Raw genomic sequence first — 24,490 nt, 5'->3', positions numbered from 1 at the left:
AGTGCCTTATTTATATTGTATTTTTAATTTATTTTATGCAACTTGTTGACACGTTTTATTTTGTGTTTATGTATGTAAAAAATATTGTATTTCATATATTAATTTTTTATTTTTTGTATTCATTTATTTATGCATTTTTTTTTTAAATCTTGTTAACTATTCTGATTTTTAATTTGCTTTCTTTAAGTAAAAAAAAAAGGTCAAAGATAAAGCTATTCGGTTTCTTGTGAGTATATACACTTCACTGCCGATGTGGGGGGCGCCACCTAAAATCTTGCCTAGGGCGCCAGATTGGTTAGGGCCGGGCCTGATTCTACCTCTAACCTATCACTTCAAAAATGCATTCAAAAACCGTCAACAATACTTCATTTATGTTCTGTAACCCAGTGGTGCCCAACCTTTTTTGCACCACGGACCGGTTTATTGTAGGCAGATTTCCACTAGTGCCAGATAAATACAGCAAAAATAAGCGCAGGGAAAATACAACTCACTATAACGCTAAATTAGTGGAAGCCCGGTGCTAGTTTCTTTGCAATGAGATGCAGATGGAAATCAGCCTTTGGCTACAATCTGTCACATTTATATTTCATATGTTCATTAATGTGCATTGTATCATGTCACAAAGTTAGAACAGATATAACAAATGGCAACTTCCTATGAGGAGTTTTATTGTGGTTAGGGTTAACGCTATATACAAGCTTATTGGTGTGTCTAGTGGGACAGCAGCAAGTTAAGTCGGAGTAAATGCAGTCGTTTATAAATTATTTAATGTTTGTCTGCGGCCCGGTAGCAAATGCGTCACGGACCGGTACCTGGGGACCACTGCTGTAACCCATATAATAAACAAGTTCTAGCAACTTTGTTATTGTAACAGCGAGCACTGAAGAACTCTTTTTCTAGTGTACTAACACATCGGCATGCTTCGGTATTAGCCGTGAAAGCTCGCTACGGAAAGAGATAAGCCAGCTTCTATGACTAGGGCTACAACGGTGACTCGCATTAGCCGCATCCTTCAAGCCTTTATCATCTCTAAAATGAAAAATTAAATAAAAAAATCTGTATGTTCTTATCTCTCACAATGATTGTGAATGATAGGCAAAATTCCCCCAAAAATTGCAGTTCCCCTTTAGTACAGAGCAACACTACTCCCATTACTTTCTATGAAGGTTTTGTGGGAAAATATGACTTTATTTAGTATAGTTGTACCTTGGGATACGAGTTCAATTGGTTCTATGACGCAGCTCGTATTTGGAAAAACTACTGCGAAACAGCATGGCCCGTTGAAATAAAATAAAATCGATTTAATCCGTGCTTGAACCCCGCAAAAGAACACAATTTGTCTTTTAAAAAGAAAAACTAACTTTTGGATAAGAATATTGTATAAAAACTAGAGATGTCCGATAATATCGGCCTGCCGATATTATCGGCCGATATATGCGTTAAAATGTAATATCGTAAATTATCGGTATCGTTTTTTTTATTATCGGTATCGTTTTTTATTTTATTTTTTATTTTATGATTTTTATTAAATCAACATAAAAAACACAAGATACACTTACAATTAGTGCACCAACCCAAAAAACCTCCCTCCCCCATTTACACTCATTCACACAAAAGGGTTGTTTCTTTCTGTTATTAATATTCTGGTTCCTACATTATATATCAATATATATCAATACAGTCTGCAAGGGATACAGTCCGTAAGCACACATGATTGTGCGTGCTGCTGCTCCACTAATAGTACTAACCTTTAACAATTAATTTTACTAATTTTCATTCATTACTAGTTTCTATGTAACTGTTTTTATATTGTTGTACTTTCTTTTTTAGTCAAGAAAATGTTTTTAATTTATTTATCTTATTTAACTAATTTTTTAAAAAAGTACCTTATCTTCACCATACCTGGTTGTCCAAATTAGGCATAATAATGTGTTAATTCCACGACTGCATATATCGGTTGATATCGGTATCGGTTGATATCGGTATCGGTTGATATCGGTATCGGTAATTAAAGAGTTGGACGATATCGGAATATCGGATATCGGCAAAAAGCCATTATCGGACATCCCTAATAAAAACAATACAATATAATGTAATACAAATAACTACAGTAGTTTTTTAAAGTAATAATAATGTGCAGTATTTACTAGGGCTGTGAATGTTTTGGCACTACACGATTCGATTTGATTTTTGGAGGTAACGATTCGATTCAAAACGATTCTTGATTGTAGATGAATACTTTTTTAATGATATCGGGTGAAAGTTCTCTGATAAACTAAATTCCTCCACAAAATTGACAATCAGCTTTGATCATTTTCTATATTACTAGAAAACTGGTTTTATTTAATAAAATTCAACTCAAGCATTTAATAAAGTCAAATACAAATAAGGCAACAAGAGAAGTATCACACACTTCTCTTTTCTTAAGTAAATCTCTACAGCAGATACTGACATCACCATCAACAATACGATTTGCCTAAGTCCCTGGACAGGACAGATTATTATATTTACCGGTATATGTATTTTTTTTGTTTAGTTTTTTTGGGTGGAGGGATTTTTTTTAATTGATTAAGAATCGCGATTCATTCAAAAATAATTTTTTTTACAGCCCTGAGTATTTACCAGCAATTTGAGGGTTCCGGGTTCGATCCCTGCTTCCACCATCCTAGTCACTGCCGTTGTGTCCTTGGGCAAGTCACTTTACCCACCTGCTCCCAGTGCCACCAACACTGGTTAAAATATAGCTTAAAGATGTAGATAATGGGTTTCACTATGTAAAGCAAGCGCTTTGAGTCTCTAGAGAAAAGTGCTATATGAATATAATTCACTTCACTTCTACGGTATCTCTACCCAGCTGCTTATCTTTCAAACAAATCATCAGCAGCTTTTCAATATTTTAATGGATAAATATCTGCCGTTTACATATTGTTTTAACATCCTCGGCTGGTGTTATCGAATCATTCTGCTTCAGTATTGCGCAGACTAGCAGTGATACGCTACAACTGCTTCACCGAGTTAGCTAGCTATACGCCTTGTCATATTTTTGATGCCATGTCTTCTTCTCAGCACTATCTTTCACACAAACCTTCTTCTTTCCGAAGCTTGGAAAAACAAAGTTATGTTGATCTCTAACTAGACTTAGACTTAGACCTTGACTTCCTTTTATTGTCATTCAAGTTTGAACTTTGCAGTACAGATAAGAACGAAATTTTGTTGCATTAGCTAGTGCAGGATAAAAAAGCAATAAGGTGCAGATATAAATAAATAGATTACTGTACAGATAAATGTAATGCACTTTTGCATATGCATCCACGTTTATGGATGTATGTTATATTGTCTTTATATTCCAGCGAGTTAATCCATTTTTGCGAGGAATTGAGGGGATTATTTTAATGCGTTCAAGAGTCTTATGGCCTGAGGGAAGAAGCTGTTACAGAACCTGGAGGTTCTGCTACGGAGGCTGCGGAACCTCTTTCTAGAGTCCAGCAGTGAAAACAGTCCTTGGTAGGGGTGGGAGGAGTCTCTGCAGATTTTCTGAGCCCCGGTCAGGCAGCGGCTTTTTTCGATCTCCTGGATAGGAGGAAGAGGAGTCCTGACGATCTTTTCCGCCGTCCTCACCACTCTCTGCAGAGACTTCCAGTCTGAGGCACTGCAGGCTCCAGTCCAGACAGAGATGCAGTTGGTCACTATAAGCTAATGCTAGCAAATGAGACCCAAATGTTTTGGTCCGATCTTACGGGGTTCCATTTACCATGCTGACTAGTGGCATACTTGCCAACCTTGAGACCTCCAAATTCGGGAGATGGGGTGTGGGTGGGCGGAGGGGGGGTAGCAGGGGTGTATATTATAGCGTCCCGGAAGAGTTAGTGCTGCAAGGGGTTCTGGGTATTTGTTCTGTTGTGTTTATGTTGTGTTACGGTGCGGATGTTCTCCCGAAATGTGTTTGTCATTCTTGTTTGGTGTGGGTCCACAGTGTGGTGCATATTTGTAACAGTGTTAAAGTTGTTTATACGGCACCCTGTATGGCTGTTGACCAAGTATGCGTTGCATTCACTTGTGTGTGTGAAAAGCCGTAGATATTATGTGATTGGGCGCACGCAAAGGCAGTGCCTTTAAGGTTTATTGGCGCTCTGTACTTCTCCCTACGTCCGTGTACACAGTGCCGTTTTAAAAAGTCATACATTTTACTTTTTGAAACTGATACAGATAATTTCCGATATTACATTTTAAAGCATTTATCAGCCGATAATATCGGACTGCCGATATTAATCGGACATCTCTACTAGTAACCCGATGTTTTCCGCTTGCTAGCTTAGGCATACCGATTAGCCAAGAAAAACTGATTACCATCCATCCATCCATCTGCATAACTAATACAGTTTTACAAATATAGGAAGATTACTTTTATAGTTTGCCACTTATGTTTTATAACATTATCTCCCTAATGACCGAGCTAATCTGTTGTTGCAATTAGGGACCCTGAAATCATGTCTGTAAAGTGTTGCATTCAGGTATAGTCTGAAATCAGACTTTCCTCACACATCTAATTGATTGCTGCAAATGACCTTAATGTTTCTCTGTGAATGTGTGTGTGATAACATGTTACTCTCCTCTTACCAGATGAGACCGACTCTCCAATTCTTACGGATGCCAAGTGGACCCAGATTTTAGCCCCGCCGGCCCACCTGCTCTCGCTGAACCCCGCCCTGGCCCATGCAGATCTCAGCCCGGGTGAGAGTCCACTTGCCTTAAAGACCCTCCCCAAACCCTCCTCCAACGCAGACACAAAAAGACATTCAGGTGGCGATCTTCCATCTTGGGCAGCAGAAGAGCGGCCGGCCGATATCCACAGCCCGTTGCTGCCCCAGCCCAATATCGGCAAACTGGTGTGCGCGGACGACGTGGAGAACAGGCACCCGCGCTTGGATGACGCAATTAAGGAGACCCGGTCAAGGTCTTCTGTCCAGGAGGCCGATGCTCACCTGGAGGAGCCACATGGGGAGGCCTCCACTGTGTCCCTTTTCACCTTTGAGATGGGACAAGAACAAGAAGAGACACTCTCTGCTGAGCGTGTGGAACCAACTACACTTAATGGACAAGCTGGTGTCCAAGATGAGCCTTACACTGAAGCTTCACAGGATTTTGAGCAAAATAGACAAAGTCCACCCAAGGATGAGCTTGTAGAACGTTGTGTAAATGGAGAGACAGATCCTCAGGCTGCTGAGGATGATAGTAGTTCAAGAAATGAGATGAGTAGACTTGAGGGACATTCCGAGCAGCTCCTCAGCCCTCCGAACGGCTTGGAGTTTGAGAACGGAAGCAGGTTAAATGTTCAGGGGACAGAGGAGGACGAGGAGAGCTTGTCTCCCTCACCTGTCCCCTCCAAGGAGGACTCTGTGACCGAGGAGAAGGAGATGGAGGAGAGCAAGCAGGAGAACGGCGACGGGGCAGCGGGAGGTGGTGTTCTACCAAAGCTGAACAACAGTCGTCTCCGTCCGGTTAGCGTTCCGTACGGAGGAGCGAGACCCAAGCAGCCAGTCAGCCTCAAACTTCAGATCCCTCAGCCTGTTGCAGGACAGGTCCAAAATCAGTTGGGCCAGTCCGCCAGTAGCAAGAACAAGAACTTCGACAGTCGCAGAGGAACACCGTCTGAAACCACACCAGATGTGACTCCGGTCAGTGTAAACGGGGACGACGTTGTCCTCCCCTCTCCACTGATGATGTCCTCGGAGAGTCCAGACAATGACATCCAAGCAGGACAGCTGGGCTCCCTCAGCAGGAAACAACTCAGCTCTTTAGGGGAGGTTGCCCCTGTGTGGGTACCCGACTCCCAGGCCCCCGTGTGTACCAGATGTGATGTCAAGTTCACCTTCACCAAGAGGAGGCACCACTGCAGGGCTTGTGGCAAGGTGAGGCCAACACGACACTCCTTTTATTCCAGCTTGTCAGGACTGGAAAAATAAATGTGGAATTACTTTTGAGTAGACTGTGTATTGCAGTATACATTAATTTACTGAGTATTCACACAGCCATTATTGTCTATAATAGCTGGCAACACAAGTGAACACATGTCACAGTCAATATGTTAGCATTAATTATGTGGATAGAGTAATATTTCATTAGCACAACATTATCTTGCACTGCCTTCATCCTCTAGGACATGAAATTCAACAAAACTTTACATTGTTAAAAGGGAACTGCACTTTTTTTTGGAATTTTGCCAATCGTTCACAATCCTAAGGAGAGACAAGAAGACAAAAGTTTTTTTTTGCATTCTACCTTGTTAACAATGCAGCTAATGGTAGCAATCCATTCTGCCTATAAGTCACTTTAAAAATGTATCTTAAAAACCGCCAACAATATTTGATTTACGTTCCATAACCTGTATAATAACCAATCTGTAGCTACATTGTTATTGTAAGAACAAACACTGAGGAACTGCTTTGCTTTGCAATGTTATACATTGCCATGCTACGGCATTAGCCGTAAGCCAGCTACGGCAAGAGGTAAGCTAGTTACTATGTCAACAACTGAATGGCTTTCGAGTTTGTAATGTACAACACAATACTACCTATAATATAATAGCCACCTACTCAGTGGCCTAGTGGTTAGAGTGTCCGCCCTGAGATCGGTAGGTTGTGAGTTCAAACCCCGGCCGAGTCATACCAAAGACTATAAAAATGAGACCCATTACCTCCCTGCTTGGCACTCAGTATCAAGGGTTGGAATTGGGGGTTAAATCACCAAAAATGATTCCCGGGCGCGGCACCGCTGCTGCCCACTGATCCCCTCACCTCCCAGGGGGTGAACAAGGGGATAGGTCAAATGCAGAGGACAAATTTCACCACACCTAGTGTGTGTGTGACAATCATTGGTACTTTAACTTTAACAATGGGATTGGACACCAATCTGAAAAAATCAACAATCATATTACAGTATCTCTAAAGTATTATTTCATATTTTGTTTGTACACATCTAGCTCGACTGTAGTTGTACGGTGATGTGTTGCGTGTATCATGGTCAGTATTATAGTGACTCACTCGATGTACGGTTGTCTTTTTGGTTAAGCTGGCCGGGGACCTTTCCAGTTGATTTTGGTAAGCAATCAGTTTATTTTGGCATAGCTTGGGTTAAAGTTCCACATTTGCAGCAACAAGTCACGCCGACCTCACTCTCTGGGCTTCCGTCTGCACCAACGTTTCACCCTCTGTTTGTACTCTCTTCTATAAGCAGCAGTTCATCCTCCGTATTTTCAGCTTCAAAAAGATAAGGTTCTGAATCCTCATTTGTCCCCAAAATAATAGTCTTTGTTGTCTATTACCAAGTCTGTCATGATTACAACACACTTGCATTTGTCTCATTAAGTAGGAACACATATATGTTGCCAGAGGTTGGTAGTGTGCTGCTATAGAAACGGAAATAAATGCGGAAAGAAGTGCCTATATTTCTAAAAATGACCATAAAAAGGTAAATATTGTACTTATGACATATTGTTATGAACGTATTTGTTACTACATTATATATATATACTTGCAGTGTGTATATAAAACATTAATGGAGGGTTTTGAAGAAGTTTTAGAGGGCTTTGAAGGCTACAACGGTGACTCCCATTAGCTGCATCATGCAAGCATCTTTAAAATCCCCCCAAAGTAAGACATTTGTTCTTGTCTCTCTCTGGAACGCTCTCCCCAGGCACATCAGAGATGCCCCCTCCCTCCCTACCTTCAAAACCACCCTAAAAACTCACCTCTTCACATTAGCCTTTCCAAACTGACCCTGCCCTTGGTGTTTCCTTATTATTTTTTTCTTTTTTCTTTTCTTAGTTTCTTTTCCTAATAAAGTTGTTTTAATCCCCCCCACACACATGTAAAGCGACTTTGGGTATTTAGAAAAGCGCTATATAAATCCCAGGTATTATTATTATTATTATTATTATTATAATGATTGTGAATTATAGACAAAATTCCCCAAAAAGTGCAGTTCCCCTTGACAATATATCACTGGTAAAGCTTCTGAATATTAGACTTATTCCTTCCTTTCTTCCTACTTTATTATTTTCCTTCCTACATACCTTCCTTGTCATCCTGTCTATCTTCCTTTCTTCTTGCTTTCCTTCCTTCCTTCCTTCCTTCTCTTCTTACTTTTTCCTTATTTCCTTATTTTCCTTATTCCTGTCCTTCCTTTCCCCTTCCTTACTTCTTTGCTTCTTCCCTTATTTCCTTTCTTCCTTCCTTCCTTCCTTCCTTCCTCTCTTCCTTCCTCACTTCTTTCCTTCCTTCTTTCCTCCATCCAGCCATCCCTTACTTATTTCCTTTCTCCATACCTTACTTCCTTACTTCTTTCCTTACTTCACTCATTCACCTTTCTTTCCTTCCGTTTTTCTTTCTGTCCTCCCCTTTCTTTCTTTCTTTGTTATTTTCTTTATCCGTTTCCTTCTTTCCTTAATTTCTTCGTTCCTTGCTCCCTTTCTTTTTTATTTCCTTTTGTCCTTCTTTCTTTACTTACTTCTGTTCATCCTTCCACCCTCTTTTACTGCTTTCCTTTCTTTTTCTTCCTTCCTTTCATGCACGATGGGGTTCAGGTGTGAAGAAATACTGTACTTGTCCAGTCCATCACCTTCACCTTCATCTCCCTTAGCAAGCAGTTGTGATCTAAGAGTTGTGTTTGGAAACCCTTAACATGTTAAAAAAAACTGGCATGTGGCCCGATTTCCTCAATGAACTGCTGCTGCTCCTCGGTGCAGGCGGCATTCATGCAGGCCAGGACTGTGACGCTACCACCACCATGCTTGAACGTAGGCTACTCACTTGTGTTGCCAGCTATTTAGACAATAAACACGGTGCGTTGATAATACAACTACATTGCACTAAAACATACATTGACTAACTACCACCAAGATTACTTTTTATCAAGGTGAACTGTCATTAAAAAAAAAAATTAAATGTAGCGGTTTACTCACTTTTTTAACCTGTTTTGTATCGTTACAAAGTTTTAAAAAAAAAAAGCTCAGTTATGAAGCTTAGAGCCTCGCTCGGCTCCTTTGATAAAATCCTTACAGAATATGGCTGCCTCCACACATGCAGCCGGGTGTCGAGCGCAGCACTTTGCAGTGAGGACGCAGCCTGTAGCTGACGCCAGCACTGGGAAATCACCCGACTGCTACTTAATTTCCCATGGTGGTAAACAAATGCTGTCTGTGTCACTCCAGCTGGTGATGCAGTCACAATGATGACACCAACAAACAAAGGCCCCAGTTCCACTCACATGCCTCATATTTGACCTAATAAACTGCCAGACACCATCTGTAATGACTAGAGATGTCCGATAATGGCTTTTTTGCCGATATTGCCCAACTCTTAATTACTGATACCGATATCAACCGATACCGATATATACAGTCGTGGAATTAACACATTATTATGCCTAATTTTGTTGTGATGCCCCGCTGGATGCATTAAACAATGTAACAAGGTTTTCCAAAATAAATCATCTCAAGTTATGGAAAAAAAATGTCAATATGGCACTGCCATATTTATTATTGAAGTCACAAAGTGCATTCTTTTTTTTTTAACATGCCTCAAAACAGCAGCTTTGAATTTGGGACATGCTCTCCCTGAGAGAGCATGAGGAGGTTGAGGTTGGCGGGGTTAGGGGGGGGTTTGAGGTTGATTGATTGATTGAGACTTTTATTAGTAGATTGCACAGTGAAGTACATATTCCGTACAATTGACCACTAAATGGTAACACCCGAATAAGTTTTTCAACTTGTTTAAGTCGGGGTCCACTTTAATTGATTCATGATACAGATATATACTATCAGATATATACTATCATCATAATACAGTCATCACACAAGATAATCATCAGGGTATATACATTGAATTATTTACATTATTTACAGTCTGGGGTGAGGGATGTGGAGGGTGGGGGGGTTAGGTTTGGTTGTTATCATCATTTCAGTCATCAACAATTGAGAACAGAGAAGTGGACATTGAAACAGTGTAGGTCTGACTTGGTAGGATATGTACAGCAAGTAGTGGAAAGCATAAGAAAAAGTATCTACATTTGATTATTAACAATCCGGGGAGGGTGTTAGTTTAGGGTTGAAGTTGCCTGGAGGTGTACTTTTATTGCGGTTTTGAAGAAGGACAGAGATGATGGGGGTAGCGGGGGGTGTATATTGTAGCGTCCCGGAAGAGTTAGTGCTGCAAGGGGTTCTGGGTATTTGTTCTGTTGTGTTTATGTTGTGTTACGGTGCGAATGTTCTCCCGAAATGTGTTTGTCATTCTTGTTTGGTGTGGGTTCACAGTGTGGCGCATATTTGTAACAGTGTTAAAGTTGTTTACACGGTCACCCTCAGTGTGACCTGTATGGCTGTTGACCAAATATGCCTTGCATTCACTTGTGTGTGTTAAAAGCCGTAGATATTATGTGACTGGGCCGGCACGCAAAGGCAGTGCCTTTAAGGTTCATTGGCGCTCTGTACTTCTCCCTACGTACGTGTACACAGCGGCGTTTGAAAAAGTCCTAAATTTTACTTTTTGAAACCAATACCGATAATTTTGAACCGATACCAATAATTTCCGATATTACATTTTAAAGCATTTATCGGCCGATAATATCGGCAGTCCGATATTATCGGACATCCCTAGTAACGACTTATACATTTTTAGTTAAGCAAGATGCACACCTGCACAATGAAATGTCATCCAATACTGGAGTTGTATTAAACATTCAAAAATAACTAACCGGTTCTGCTTCTGCTTGAATGCAGGTGTTCTGTGCGACCTGCTGCAGCCTGAAATGCAAACTGGCCTACATGGACAAGAAGGAGGCTCGCGTCTGCGTCACCTGCCATTCTGCCCTAACCAGCGGTGAGCATTAAACATCCAAGTTGTTGAAGGCGCCGTGCTCAGGGTTTCCTGAAAATCCAAAATAAGCTTTTTTGGGGCACAAAAACTGTCCAGAAAAAGGTTCTTGAAGTTACAAGCTCGTTTTTCATGACAGAACAGCCAACTGTTGGTGTCAGTGACTTATGAAATCCTAAGATGAGTCGTTACTAGCTAGCAATTTGAAGAAGACTGACAAGAAGAAAAAGTTACATTAGGTCTGCCAAGACTTCCAGGATGTGACAGCTCCTCTCAGTGACATTATACGACTCATTACAACACTGGCATGGACACAGGAGTTTAGAATACTCATTCTTCAGTCCCATTAAAAAAAGTAATACTTTAAACAACAACTTCCCAGTCAAGATAATTTAGTTAACTAACCATCTTCAGTAATAAATGCAATATTTATAAGATACCTGTGTATATATAAATGAGATTATATTTGGCCCACCAAATTTGATATGGCCTGCAAAAGCTTGGAAATAATGTGTCAATAAAGTAATTTTATCTTTTCTTACGAATGTATTCATAAAAAATACATTGCATGCAATTGCCTATCTTTTAAACTTTAACATTATCTGATAAAACAACAAAAATTATATATTATCATACATTCCAAACATATTATTTGTTAAAATACAAATACCGTATTTTTCGGACTATAAGTCGCAGTTTTTTTCATAGTTTGGCCGGGGGTGCGACTTATACTCAGGAGCGACTTATGTGTGAAATTATTAACACATTAGCGTAAAATATCAAATAATATTATTTAGCTCATTCACGTAAGAGACTAGACGTATAAGATTCATGGGATTTAGCGATTAGGAGTGACAGATTGTTTGGTAAACGTATAGCATGTTCTATATGTTATAGTTATTTGAATGACTCTTACCATAATATGTTACGTTAACATACCAGGCACCTTCTCAGTTGGTTATTTATGCCTCATATAACGTACACTTATTCAGCCTATTGTTCACTATTCTTTATTTATTTTAAATTGCCTTTCAAATGTCTATTCTTGGTGTTGGCTTTTATCAAATAAACTGCGACTTATACTCCAGTGCGACTTATATATGTTGTTTTTCTTCTTTATTGTGCATTTTAGGCCGGTGCGCCTTATACTCCGGAGCGACTTATACTCCGAAAAATACGGTACTTAAATTATCTGCTCGACATACAAAACAAGTTATCCTTCAAATTGTACTGTGCAAAAATGACAATAGATTTTAAAGTTAAAAACTGGCAGCTCAGTCATCACGATTTTATCGTATAAGAAAATCTCTGTTACCGTTTTTTACATTTATAGTAATACACAGTAGAAACAACAGTCGTAGATTTTGCTGTAAAAAACTGGCAGCTCAGTTTACAGAATTGTACTGTAAAAAACAGTCATACCGTTTTTCCATTTATAGCACAGGTTTCAAACTCCATTTACCTTGGGGTCCGCTGGAGCTAGAGTCTGGGCAAGGCTGGGCCCCTCAAAGTATTCCCTTCAGAAATACTATATAACCTCATGACTTAATTTGTTAACTACTTCTACCAGCAACTTCAGTGAACCTCAGCTATATCATTATAAATGTGAAATTGAATGTAACAATTGCATATTTTGACATGGTTGAGTCACCCGGCTTGCTTACAGGAAGTTGCCTTTGTGTTGTCCAATGTGTGTTTGTTGTGGCTTCATTTTTGTGTGTGCACTGTTTTTGTATGTATCTATAGTGGAATTCAAGATGGTTGTATCGTATTTAACTTAGGGTGCGCAAGGGCCACAAAATATGGGGGCCGCAAGCCTGAGACCATTGATTTACAGTAAAATGATGTAAAAACAACTGAATATTTATGGTAAAATTTTGTTGACTGAGCTGACAGTTTTTTACCGTAATATCAACAGTTTTGTTATTTTTACAGTGTACATAAAAATAAAAAAAAATGCATTGGCAATGTGTAATATCTTAATATAATATAATATAATTGATTGATTGAAACCTTTATTAGTAGATTGCACAGTACAGTACATATTCCGTACAATTGACCACTAAATGGTAACACCCCAATACGTTTTTCAACTTGTTTAAGTCGGGGTCCACGTTAATCAATTCATGGTACAAATATATACTATCAGCATAATACAGTCATCACACAAGTTAATCATCAGAGTATATACATTGAATTATTTACAATCCGGGGGGTTAGGTTGGGTTGCTGTCAGCATATTTCAGTCATCAACAGTTCTATCATCTGAAAAAGGGACATTGTAACAGTGTAGGTCTCACTTCGAAGGATATGTACAGCGAGCGGTGAACATAGTGAGCTCAGAAAGCATAAGAACAAGTATATACATTTGATTATTTATATTTGATTATTTACAATCCGGGGAGGTGGGATGTGGTGGGGGGAGGGGGTTAGGCTAGGCTTGTAGCTGCCTAAAGGTATGCAGTTTTCCCAGGCTTCTTTTTAGCTCATACGGCTTATAACTTACTAATTATAGTAATAATAATGTTAATAATAATAAAATACAATATATACTAATGATACAAATAATAAACAAGGTAAACCTAAAGCATACCACACAAGTATTTACAGTATGTACAGGGTGGCCTCTGCTAAGAAAAATGTCAGAATGTCCTAATCCTCTTAAAAGGGGATTTAAGAACATTTTTGTTCTTGTTCCTGAATGGGGCCCACTGTTCTTTTGAGTAAATGCATTCTGTACCTTCGCCAGCTCCGACGTCAGACTCGCAGGTCGCCGTCAGCAACCATAGTCCCAACCCCAACAACCCAGCTGAGTACTGCTCCACCATTCCCCCTCTGCAGCAGGCTCAGGCCTCCGGAGTTCTCAGCTCGCCACCTCCCACCGTAATGGTGCCCGTGGGGGTCCTCAAGCCACCTGGCAACGAGGGTATGACCTTCACGCATTCTGCCCTTTATGTGGATGGATGCCATTGATAGACAAGCCCGTATGCTTTTTAATGAGGCTTTGTAACATCGTCTATCATCGGGTACCTCTGTGTGCTTGGAGAACGCAATTATACGATTAAACAGAACTTTTAAGATTCATACTCTGCCTGATAAAATGTTGTACATATTTAGTTAGATGAAGATATAAGATTGAACAAAAAACAACTATTTTCCCAAATAATAGAAAAATACTTGCCTCATAAAACTTTATATTATTTTTAGCTTGTCCGTAGCTGTAAAGCTAGTAGTTGGGAGTTTAAGATGTTATGGTCCATATGGCGCCCCCTAAGGTAGAAAAAGTTTACTGCACATACACGCTCACTAAATCTACCTTGACTAAACAACGCATGCCCGCACTGTGTCTTATTCCACTGCAGCATCCATGACACAGGAGCAAATGAGAGTCTTGTGTGCTGATGGCGTCCTCACTAATGGGGACACTGCAGAGTCCCCCAAACCTCCTTCCTCCAGGTCACTAGCCGTCACGACTTATGCAAGCAAAACCTCCGGATTGGAGTCTGTAGAGGTACACATGCACACACAGCTTAATGTGTAAAATAAGTCGCATAGGGTTCATGGAATAAGTGTCTCATAAGCTGAGTGGCACTAAAGAGCCAGGGCAGAATTAGCATTAGTCGTATGACTAGGCTCAGCTCTCTATAAGCTACTGTCACTTATTTGCCCAAAGCCTCTCCTCGCTGTGTTTATTAACCTTTCGTGCACATTTCACACCCACTTCTGTCTCCCTGCCCACAGGCAGCTCCGGCTCCCGTGGGCTCTCAGGGCAGCCCTGTGGGCAGCGCCCTGAGCCTGATCCCGGAGGACGGGCTCCCTCCCATCCTCATCTCCACTGGAGTCAAAGGAGGTACGGGAGGCCACATCACAGGTGCTTGCCCCCATCCTCACCATCCTGCCTCTTCGTCCTCCACGTTGCGCTTGGTGGTGCATGTGTGCTAATGTGCTTAAATCAGGGGTCACCAACCTTTTTGAAAGCAAGAGCTACTTCTTGGGTACTGATTAATGCGAAGGGCTACCAGTTTGATACACACTTAAATAAATTGCCAGAAATAGCCAATTTGCTCAATTTACCTTTAACTCTATGTTATTATTAATAATTAATGATATTTACACTTAATTGAACAGTTTAAAAGAGGAGAAAACATGAAAAAAATGACAATTACATTTTGAAACATAGTTTATCTTCAATTTAACTCTTTAAAATTCAAAATTCAACCGAAAAAAAGAAGAGAAAAACTTAAAAAAAGAATTTATGGAACATCATTAGTAATTTTTCCTGATTAAGATTCATTTTAGAATTTTGATGACATGTTTTAAATAGGTTAAAATCCAGTCTACACTTTGTTAGAATATATAACAAATTGGACCAAGCTATATTTCTAACAAAGACAAATCATTATTTCTTCTAGATTTTCCAGAACAAAAATTTTAAAATCAATTCAAAATACTTTGAAATAAGATTTAAATTTGATTCTACAGATTTTCTAGATTTGCCAGAATAATTTTTTTCAATTTTTATCATAATAAGTTTGAAGAAATATTTCACAAATATTCTTCATCGAAAAAACAGAAGCTAAAATGAAGAATCAAATTAAAATGTATTTATTATTCTTTACAATTAAAAAAAATAAAAAAATACTTGAACATTGATTTAAATTGTCAGGAAAGAAGAGGAAGGAATTTAAAAGGTAAAAAGGTATATGTGTTTAAAAATCCTAAAATCATTTTTAAGGTTGTATTTTTTCTCTAAAATTGTCTTTCTGAAAGTTATAAGAAGCAAAGGTAAAAAATTAATGAATTTATTTAAACAAGTGAAGACCAAGTCTTTAAAATATTTTCTTGGATTTTCAAATTCTTTTTGAGTTTTGTCTCTCTTAGAATTAAAAATGTCGGGCAAAGCGAGACCAGCTTGCTAGTAAATAAATAACATTTAAAAAATAGAGGCAGCTCACTGGTAAGTGCTGCTATTTGAGCTATTTTTAGATCAGGCCGGCGGGCTACTCATCTGGTCCTTACGGGCTACCTGGTGCCCGCGGGCACCGCGTTGGTGACCCCTGGCTTAAATGTTCACCGCCATACTGTCATGATGTATGCTCACTGTATTGGGACCAACTGTCGCCTGTCCCAATTTTTTTGTCTAATGGAATTCTCACAGATGGTCCTGCACACACTCACTCGCCCGATTAATCGATGTTGCCTCCACATTGCTCCACTGACCTCTCTGCTCTCTTTTGCCCCGCCCTCTTCACGTTCAGACTATGCAGTGGAGGAGAGGCCGTCGGCGATGGTCCTCATGCAGCAGCTGGATGAGGGAGGCCCGGACCCCCTGGTCTTTGTCCTCAACGCCAATCTGCTGGCCATGGTCAAGCTTGTCAATTGTGAGTCAACGCCTTGTTGCACTGCAAAAAGTCGGTGTTCAAAAACAAGAAAAAAAAATGCGAAAATGAGGGGTATTTTATTTAAACTAAGCAAAATTATCTGCCAATAGAACAAGAAAATTTGGCTTGTCAAGACTTTCCAAAACAAGTAAAATTAGCTAACCTCAATGAACCCAAAAATACCTTAAAATAAGTATATTCTCACTAATAACAAGTGCACTTTTCTTGGTAGAAAAAAAAAAGAAACCTTTTTGCTCAATATGTTGAAAAATATTCTTAAATGAAGTAAATGCTAGTGCCATTATCTTGACATAATGATATGCGCTCGGCATTACATTTCTTGAAACCAGCAAACTTACACTAAAAACTAGTTTATTGTTCTTAATGGAAAGGCAAAAAGGCAACCGCTTGTTACTCTCGGGGTCTCCTAGCCGCTCAGGCAAATCATATGGTCTAAAAATGCATTTTTCCATCGATAACGTGACATCATTGCGCCAAGCGCGTGCTCTTTCAGTCAATCAGTGCGCATATATACAGGCCGGCCCCCGGCCAAAAAAATTTTAATTGTAATTTTGAAGAATTCATCTGAATGTGCATGAACTTTTTCTGTTCAAAATAGTTTGAAATGTCAAATGTTTAAATATTAACTGTCAGTTTACTGTACTGTGCCAACTGTACTACTATATGAGTATGTGTTTTCTATTGTTTCATTGAAAATAAAACATCAAAGTCCATTTGGCTGTCATCTGTTTTAATTATGAGACAAAATTGTGTCAAAGTCATGATTTTTTTTTTCATGCTTGAAATAAGAAATTATACTTTAAAAAAGTAGTTTTATACTTGTGAGTGTTGATAACACAACTTTGCGACAGTTGATATTCTAGTTTCAAGCATGTTTTACTCAATATAGGTCATAAAATCTCAGCAACAAGCTGTAATATCTTACTGACATCATTTAGGACCAAAACAAGTAAAACACTCTAACATAAAATCTGTTTAGTGAGAAGAATTATCTTATCAGACAGAAAATAAGCAAATATCCCCCTTATTTGAGATATTTCATCTTACTTAGACTTCAGTTTTTGCAGTGTGGCTTTTACTCTCTCTAAAATAAGCCATTACGATGTTTATGTACTCTTCTTCACAGACGTCAACAGGAAGTGCTGGTACGTGACGACAAAGGGCATGCACGCCGTCGGCCAGGCGGAGGTGGTGATCCTTCTCCAGTGTCTCCCTGATGAGAAGGCCTTCCCTAAGGACATCTTCACCCACTTCGTGCACCTCTACCAGGAGGCCCTTGGCGGTAAGACCTCATCAGGCACTGCGGTTTGCAGCCTGGCTTTAAAAGGGAAATCACCTTGATTGTCTTTGTGGTCAGGCAACGTGCTGGGCCACTTGAGCCACTCCTTCTTCACGCAGAGCTTCCTGGGCAGCAAGGAGCACGGCGGTTTCCTCTACATCAGCCCCTCCTTCCAGTCGCTGCAAGATCTTCTCCTGCCCAACCCGCCCTTCCTCTTTGGAGTTCTCATCCAGAAATGGGAGACTCCTTGGGCCAAAGTTTTTCCTATCCGTCTTATGCTGCGGCTGGGCGCAGAGTACAGACGTGAGCATCATACTTTGTACTTGTTATGTCCGTTGTTTTCTTTCTTCTAGCAAAGGAGCTCATGCATTCAAACATGACAGCGACTTCAAAGCACAGTAAAATGCATAATCCTCGAGTGACAAGCAAGACTACTTAAAAGACGGAAGTTTAGTTCCCGGATGCGACAAGAACAGAAAGGAAAATCATTAGTTTGGTAGACTTAAGTTAGTCTTTGAGGTTTAAACATCTAGAGCAGGGGTGTCAAACTCGTTTTCATTGAGGGCCACATCGCAGTTATGGTTGCCCTCAGAGGGCCGTGTATAACAATGAGTAATATATGAATATACATGTATATATACTGTATATATACGTATATGTATAATACATTAACATTTTTTTTTTTTTTTACATAATCTGCAAAAAAAATATTACAATTTTACTTTAAAAACTGGCAGCTCAGTCACCAGAATTTTACAGTGTTTTTTTACAGCAAATAAAAAAATAGAATAAATGTAATGTAATGGAAAAACAATACCACTGTTTTTAGAAGTAAAATTCATGCAACAGAGCTGCCAGTTGTTTTTTTCCCGTAAAATCTTGTTGTTTCAATGTTTTTTTTGTTAGTTTTTAATGTTTTAGACAGTGTCTTACTGTATATGGAATAAAACAGTACCAAAGTTGATTTTACAGTAAAAAACTCAGTCGGCGGAATTTAACCGTAAAATCTATTGTCAATTTTACAGTCTACTATTTAATTGATCATTTGTTTTGAAATCATAAGTCAAGCAGAAATTTAAGTACAGTATTTATCTTTATTTTAACAAATAATATTTGTGGAATATTTTGATTTTGATAATATTGAATTTTAAAAGATATGTAATTGCGTGCAGTACATGATTTTTAATGTTAAAAGGGAAATAAATATATTTAGTAAGAAAATATTAAGCATTTTATCAATGCATATTATTCCTAGGCTTTCGTGGGGCACATCAAATAATGTTGCGGGCCAGATTTGGCCCCCGGGCCTTGAGTTTGACATCAGTGATCTAGAGCAGTGGTCCCCAACGTTTTTGTAGCTGGGGACCGGTCAACGCTTGAAAATTTGTCCCGTGGACCGGTGGTGGGGGGGGGGGGGGTGGAATTATTTTTTTTTTTTTCATAAAGAAATACAATCATGTGTGCTTACGGACTGTATCCCTGCAGACTGTATTGATCTATATTGATATATAATGTATATTTTGTGTTTTTTATGTTGATTTAATTTAAAAAAAAAAAATATATATATATATATATTTTTTTTTTTTTTAAATTTCTTGCGCGGACCAGTACCGGGCCGCGGCCCGGTGGTTGGGGACCCCTGATCTAGAGCCTCTTAGTAAACACTAAAAACAGTCAGGACGTTGTATTTTCAATAGAACGTTAATACTTACATGTGGGATTTACTGCCTCGTTGTGGTCAAATAAATCTGTAGTGTTTTTTCCAGTTTCATTGATAATTTAGGACTAATTGAAATGTCATGCGTTGCAGTTTATCCGTGCCCGCTGTTCAGCGTGCGCTTCCGAAAGCCGCTTTTCGGAGAGACGGGTCACACCATCATGAATCTGCTTGCAGTAAGACCATCTCCTTCACTATGAAGGCACCTTGTCTCATCATCGTCATCTCCATCATATTTAATCGCCTCACATTGTCTTTATTCTTTTCAGGACTTCCGCAACTACCAGTATGCGCTGCCAGTGGTGAAAGGTTTGGTCATGGATATGGAGGTGAGGAAGACCAGCATCAAGATCCCCAGCAACCGTTACAATGAGGTGAGTCTGATTCCTCCAGTGCAACAGGAGACAAGAAGTAGCCAGAGCTCTTTGTTGTCAATGTGCATATCAACATTAAAACATAAATAAGATGAATTTTAGAAAATAAAGGGCAGACAAATACCTAGGTAATATCAGGATATTATTGATACTAGAGTGATTAGATCAATGTTTTTTGTCAATATTGTTCTGGAACTACAATATGATCCATCTATCCATTTTCTACCGCTTGTCCCTTTCGGGGTCGCGGGGGATGCTGGAGCCTATCTCAGCTGCATTCGGGCGGAAGGCGGGGTACACCCTGGACAAGTCGCCACCTCATCGCAGGGCCAACACAGATAGACAGACAACATTCACACGCACATTCACACACTAGGGCCAATTTAGTGTTGCCAATCAACCTATCCCCAGGTGCATGTCTTTGGAGGTGGGAGGGGCCTATCCCCAGGTGCATGTCTTTGGAGGTGGGAGGGGCCTATCCCCAGGTGCATGTCTTTGGAGGTGGGAGGAAGCCGGAGTACCCGGAAGGAACCCACGCAGTCACGGGGAGAACATGCAAACTCAATATGATGATACATACAATTCAAACAATCAAAACATACAAGTAATCATGTCCCTGTACATTTTTTTTTTTTTAAATATGGACATAGAAATTATTGTTTTTATAATTTTCAAACAATAATTAAGAAATTGAAAAAAAACTACCATAAGGAAAGAATACACAAAATTAACATGAAACATGTCCAAGGGATAAAAAATTTTTATATAAAAAAACAAAAGTGTCATGTTACAATTTAAAAAATTTAGTTTTTAATGGAAATAGTCTTTATACTGTCTTTTAGGATGTGGGAAGTTTTCATGACATTTTAGTTTTTTTTGTCATCATTAGTGAACGCTGACGGTCAACACAGAGAGGTGTTCTGCAGCATGTGCAAAAAGACCTCCAAATTTTGCTCAGTGGGCATCAATGTGGTGAAATCACACATGCTATTTGCTAATCACAAGTCGGCCATTAAAGGCAGGCATCAGATAACCGTGTCAGTTTTCTTTGGTGTGGCCAACAGCAACTTTTGCTGTATAATATAACAGACAATAAAAATAATTTCTCTCGTTAAACACTCAGGTGAGCTAATTGTAGTTCACTAGAGAGTAACAGTTAATGTAAATTTTTCAACAATTCAAGATTATCTTTGTCATATAGACATTTGTAAGCTTTTGACTATATAGTATATATATACCGTATTTCCTTGAATTGCCGCCGGGAATATAGTATTCGCCTGCCTAGAATTACAGCCGGGTCAAACTCGTTTCGCAAAATAATTAGCGCATGCTTGGCACTTCCGCCGGGTCAAATATGAGTCATTAAATGACTCCCGCCTCCTGGTGGTAGAGGGCGCTAGTGATCCTTCTTGCGACTACCAGTACTGTAGAAGACCGGTGCTGCAGAAGAAGACAACAAGCAGCAAGCGTGAGCAGCGATCGTTTGCTTGCACTTTTACCATGGAGGATTACATATCTAAAATAAAACAGTTTTCTAAACTGGACTTTCAATCGAAGCAGGGGGTAATAATTAAAGGAATATCTCCAGAGACTTTTAAAACTGAAGAAAGATAAGGAAGACTGCCTTTGATCAGAAGCAGCTGCACAGGGACATCATTTATAAGTAAAGGTAAGACCCTAATAACATTTTTTTTTTATTAAATGGGCTTTTCATGATAAGGTAAGCGCCGGAGTGAGAAGAGGTTTTAAAATAATTAGCGCATGCTTGCCCATCCCGCATGCTTTTGGTAAGCGCAGGAGTGAGAAGAGATTTTAAATTAATTAGCGCCCCGGTGGCTATTCAAGGAAATACGGTATACACTGTAGTAGGGCATAGGCATTACATTTATTTTAAGTTAAAGTTAAAGTATCAATGATTGTCACACACACACTAGGTGTGGTGAAATTTGTCCTCTGCATTCGACCCATCCCCTTGTTCAGCCCCTGGGAGGTGAGGGGAGCAGTGAGTAGCAGCGGTGGCCGCGCCCGGGAATCATTTTTGGTGATTTAACCCCCAATTCCAACCCTTGATGCTGAGTGCCAAGCAGGGAGGTAATGGGTCCCATTTTTTTTAGTCTTTGGTATGACTCGGCCGGGGTTTGAACTCACGACCTACCCATCTCAGGGCGGACACTCTAACCACTAGGCCACTGAGTAGGTGGTATTAAAAAGCATTAAATTATACTTGCTGATACCTACAGAAACATCGCTAATCCTCGGGAATGCAAATTTGGGAGCCGATGATACCTGCCTTATTTCCCCTGCAATCGGTGCCCTGGAAGTGCCTCTTCCCACGCAGTTAGGCATCCGAATGCAGCTTTACTCAGATGTCGACCCTGTGTGTGCGTGCAGCTGATGAAAGCCATGAACAAGTCCAATGAGCACGTGCTGGCCATGGGGGCGTGCTTCAACGAGAGGGCCGACTCCCACCTGGTGTGCGTGCAGAACGACGACGGCAACTACCAGACGCAGGCCATCAGCATCCATCACCAGCCGCGCAAAGGTGACGACACAAACGCTCACTTGGGTCTTCAGAGGCGTCCTCCAGAAGTTATGCACTAATGAATTTATCCTATTGATTTTGTTTTCAGTGACTGGCGCCTGTTTTCTTGTGTTCAGCGGCGCCCTAAAGGCCTCGTCTGGCTTCTTGGCCAAAACAAGCATCGTAGAAGGCAAGACCCACTTGGCGCCGAGTTCATTGTTTTTGTTTTTAGGAGCCGTGTAAGAAGCAAACAAATTGCTGTCTTTGCTTCGTTTAGATGGCGTGATGATCCAGATCACGGCCGAGACCATGGACTCGCTACGGCAAGCGCTGAGGGACATGAAGGACTTCACCATCACATGCGGTAAAGCTGACCAGGAGGAGAACCAGGAACATGTGCACGTGCAGTGGACGGAGGACGACCACAACTTCAACAAGGGGTGAGAACCATGAGACCGGCGGAAGGGGGAAGGTCCACATTATTAGGTAGACCTGTCCCGAATGATTTGTAATAGCAACTAGAGATGTCCGATGATATCGGACTGACGTTATCGGCCGATAAATGCTTTAAAATGCAATATTGGAAATTATCGGTATCTGTTTCAAAATTATCGGTATCGGTTTCAAAAAGTAAAATTTATGACTTTTTAAAACGCCGCTGTGCAGAGCGCCATTAAACCTTAAAGGCACTTCCTTTGCGAGCCGGTTAGAGATGTCCGATAATATCGGCCGATATATGCTTTAAAATGTAGTATCGGAAATTATCGGTTTCAAAAAGTAAAATGTATGACTTTTTAAAACACTGCTGTACGGAGTGGTACACGGACTTAGGGAGAAGTACAGAGCAGTTGCGTCTCCCAGTCATACTTGCCAACCCTCCCCATTTTCCCGGGAGACTCCCGAATTTCAGTGCCCCTCCCGAAAATCTCCCGGGGCAACCATTCTCCCGATTTCCACCCAGACAACATATTGGGGGCGTGCCTTAAAGGAACTGCCTTTGAGTGGCGGCCCAGTCACATGATATCTACGGCTTTTCACACACACAAGTGAATGCCATGCATATTTGGTCAACAGCCATACAGGTCACACTGAGGGTAGCCGTATGAACAACTTTAACACTGTTACAATCATGCGCCACACTGTGAACCCACACCAAACAAGAATGACAAACAATCAACCGATAATATCGGCCGATAAATGCTTTAAAATGTAATATCGGAGAATATTGGTATTGGTTTCAAAAAGTAAAATTTATGACTTTTTAAAACGCCGCTGTGTACACGGACGTAGGGAGAAGTGCAGAGCACCAATAAATCTTAAAGGCACTGCCCTTGCGTGCCGGCCCAGTCACATATCTACGGCTTTTTACACACACAAGCGAATGCAAGGCATACTTGGTCAACAGCCATACAGGTCACACTGAGGATGGCCGTATAAACAACTTTAACACTGTTACAAATATGCGCCACACTGTGAACCCACACCAAACAGGAATGACAAACACATTTCGGGAGAACATCCGCACCGTAACACAACATAAACACAACAGAACAAATACCCAGAACCCCTTGCAGCACTAACTCTTCCGGGACGCTACAATATACACCCCCCGCTACCCCCTAAACCCCCCCCCCCCCCCCCGCCCCCCCAACTCAAACCCGCCCACCTCAACCTCCTCATGTCCCAAATTCCAAGCTGCTGTTTTGAGGCATGTTAAAAAAAATATTGCACTTTGTGACTTCAATAATAAATATGGCAGTGCCTTGTTGGCATTTTTTCCCATAACTTGAGTTGATTTATTTTGGAAAACCTTGTTACATTGTTTAATGCTTCCAGCGGGGCATCACAACAAAATTAGGCATAATAATGTGTTAATTCCACGACTGTATATATCGGTATCGGTTGATATCGGAATCGGTAATTAAGAGTTGGACAATATCGGATATCGGCAAAAAAGTCATTATCGGACATCTCTAGTCACATTACTAGGTAGAACTGTCCCGAATGATTTGGTTTGTGTAATAGCAACCAAAGAAGGTTTAAATATTAAAAAGGTACGCACACATTATTAAAATGGAACAATTTCATGTCTTTCAGTGTCATCAGCCCAATCGACGGCAAATCGATGGAGTCCATCACCAGCGTGAAGATTTTCCACGGCTCAGAGTTCAAAGCCAATGGCAAAGTGATCCGCTGGACAGAGGTAAAGTCCAGCTAATAAAAAAAAATATTTACCTTTTGACATGACGCACCTCATCATTAGTGTCAACTATTATAAGTAAATGACACCTCTACACTGCACTGACACTGTGTTTGATAATAGCGCCAT

General features: G+C 40.2%; 1 protein-coding gene across 5 annotated transcripts in view; it reads left to right on the top strand.

Moving 5' to 3' along the window:
• The window catches only part of zfyve9a (zinc finger, FYVE domain containing 9a), a 53,550-nt gene that overhangs the window by 22,244 nt on the left and 6,816 nt on the right, over positions 1-24,490 (top strand). For 4 of the 5 annotated variants that reach the window (XR_009821410.1, XR_009821409.1, XM_062023254.1 and 1 more), the window contains 14 exons: positions 4,621-5,909; positions 10,775-10,874; positions 13,618-13,794; positions 14,231-14,379; positions 14,610-14,739; positions 16,127-16,249; positions 17,397-17,552; positions 17,628-17,852; positions 19,360-19,442; positions 19,536-19,640; positions 22,032-22,182; positions 22,271-22,351; positions 22,439-22,601; positions 24,259-24,364. Coding sequence is in view for 3 of the 5 variants with exons in the window: in XM_062023254.1 (XP_061879238.1) it covers positions 4,621-5,909; positions 10,775-10,874; positions 13,618-13,794; positions 14,231-14,379; positions 14,610-14,739; positions 16,127-16,249; positions 17,397-17,552; positions 17,628-17,852; positions 19,360-19,442; positions 19,536-19,640; positions 22,032-22,182; positions 22,271-22,351; positions 22,439-22,601; positions 24,259-24,364 (3,038 nt within the window). In the remaining 2 variants the exon portion in view is untranslated. The remainder of the gene's footprint in view (positions 1-4,620; positions 5,910-10,774; positions 10,875-13,617; positions 13,795-14,230; positions 14,380-14,609; positions 14,740-16,126; positions 16,250-17,396; positions 17,553-17,627; positions 17,853-19,359; positions 19,443-19,535; positions 19,641-22,031; positions 22,183-22,270; positions 22,352-22,438; positions 22,602-24,258; positions 24,365-24,490) is intronic. The other variant, XM_062023255.1, reaches the window with a different exon arrangement.

The sequence above is a fragment of the Entelurus aequoreus genome, linkage group LG16, assembly GCF_033978785.1.
Source record: "Entelurus aequoreus isolate RoL-2023_Sb linkage group LG16, RoL_Eaeq_v1.1, whole genome shotgun sequence".
In the NCBI taxonomy this organism is placed as follows: Eukaryota; Metazoa; Chordata; class Actinopteri; order Syngnathiformes; family Syngnathidae; genus Entelurus; species Entelurus aequoreus.
This window is presented reverse-complemented; position numbering and strand designations above follow the sequence as displayed.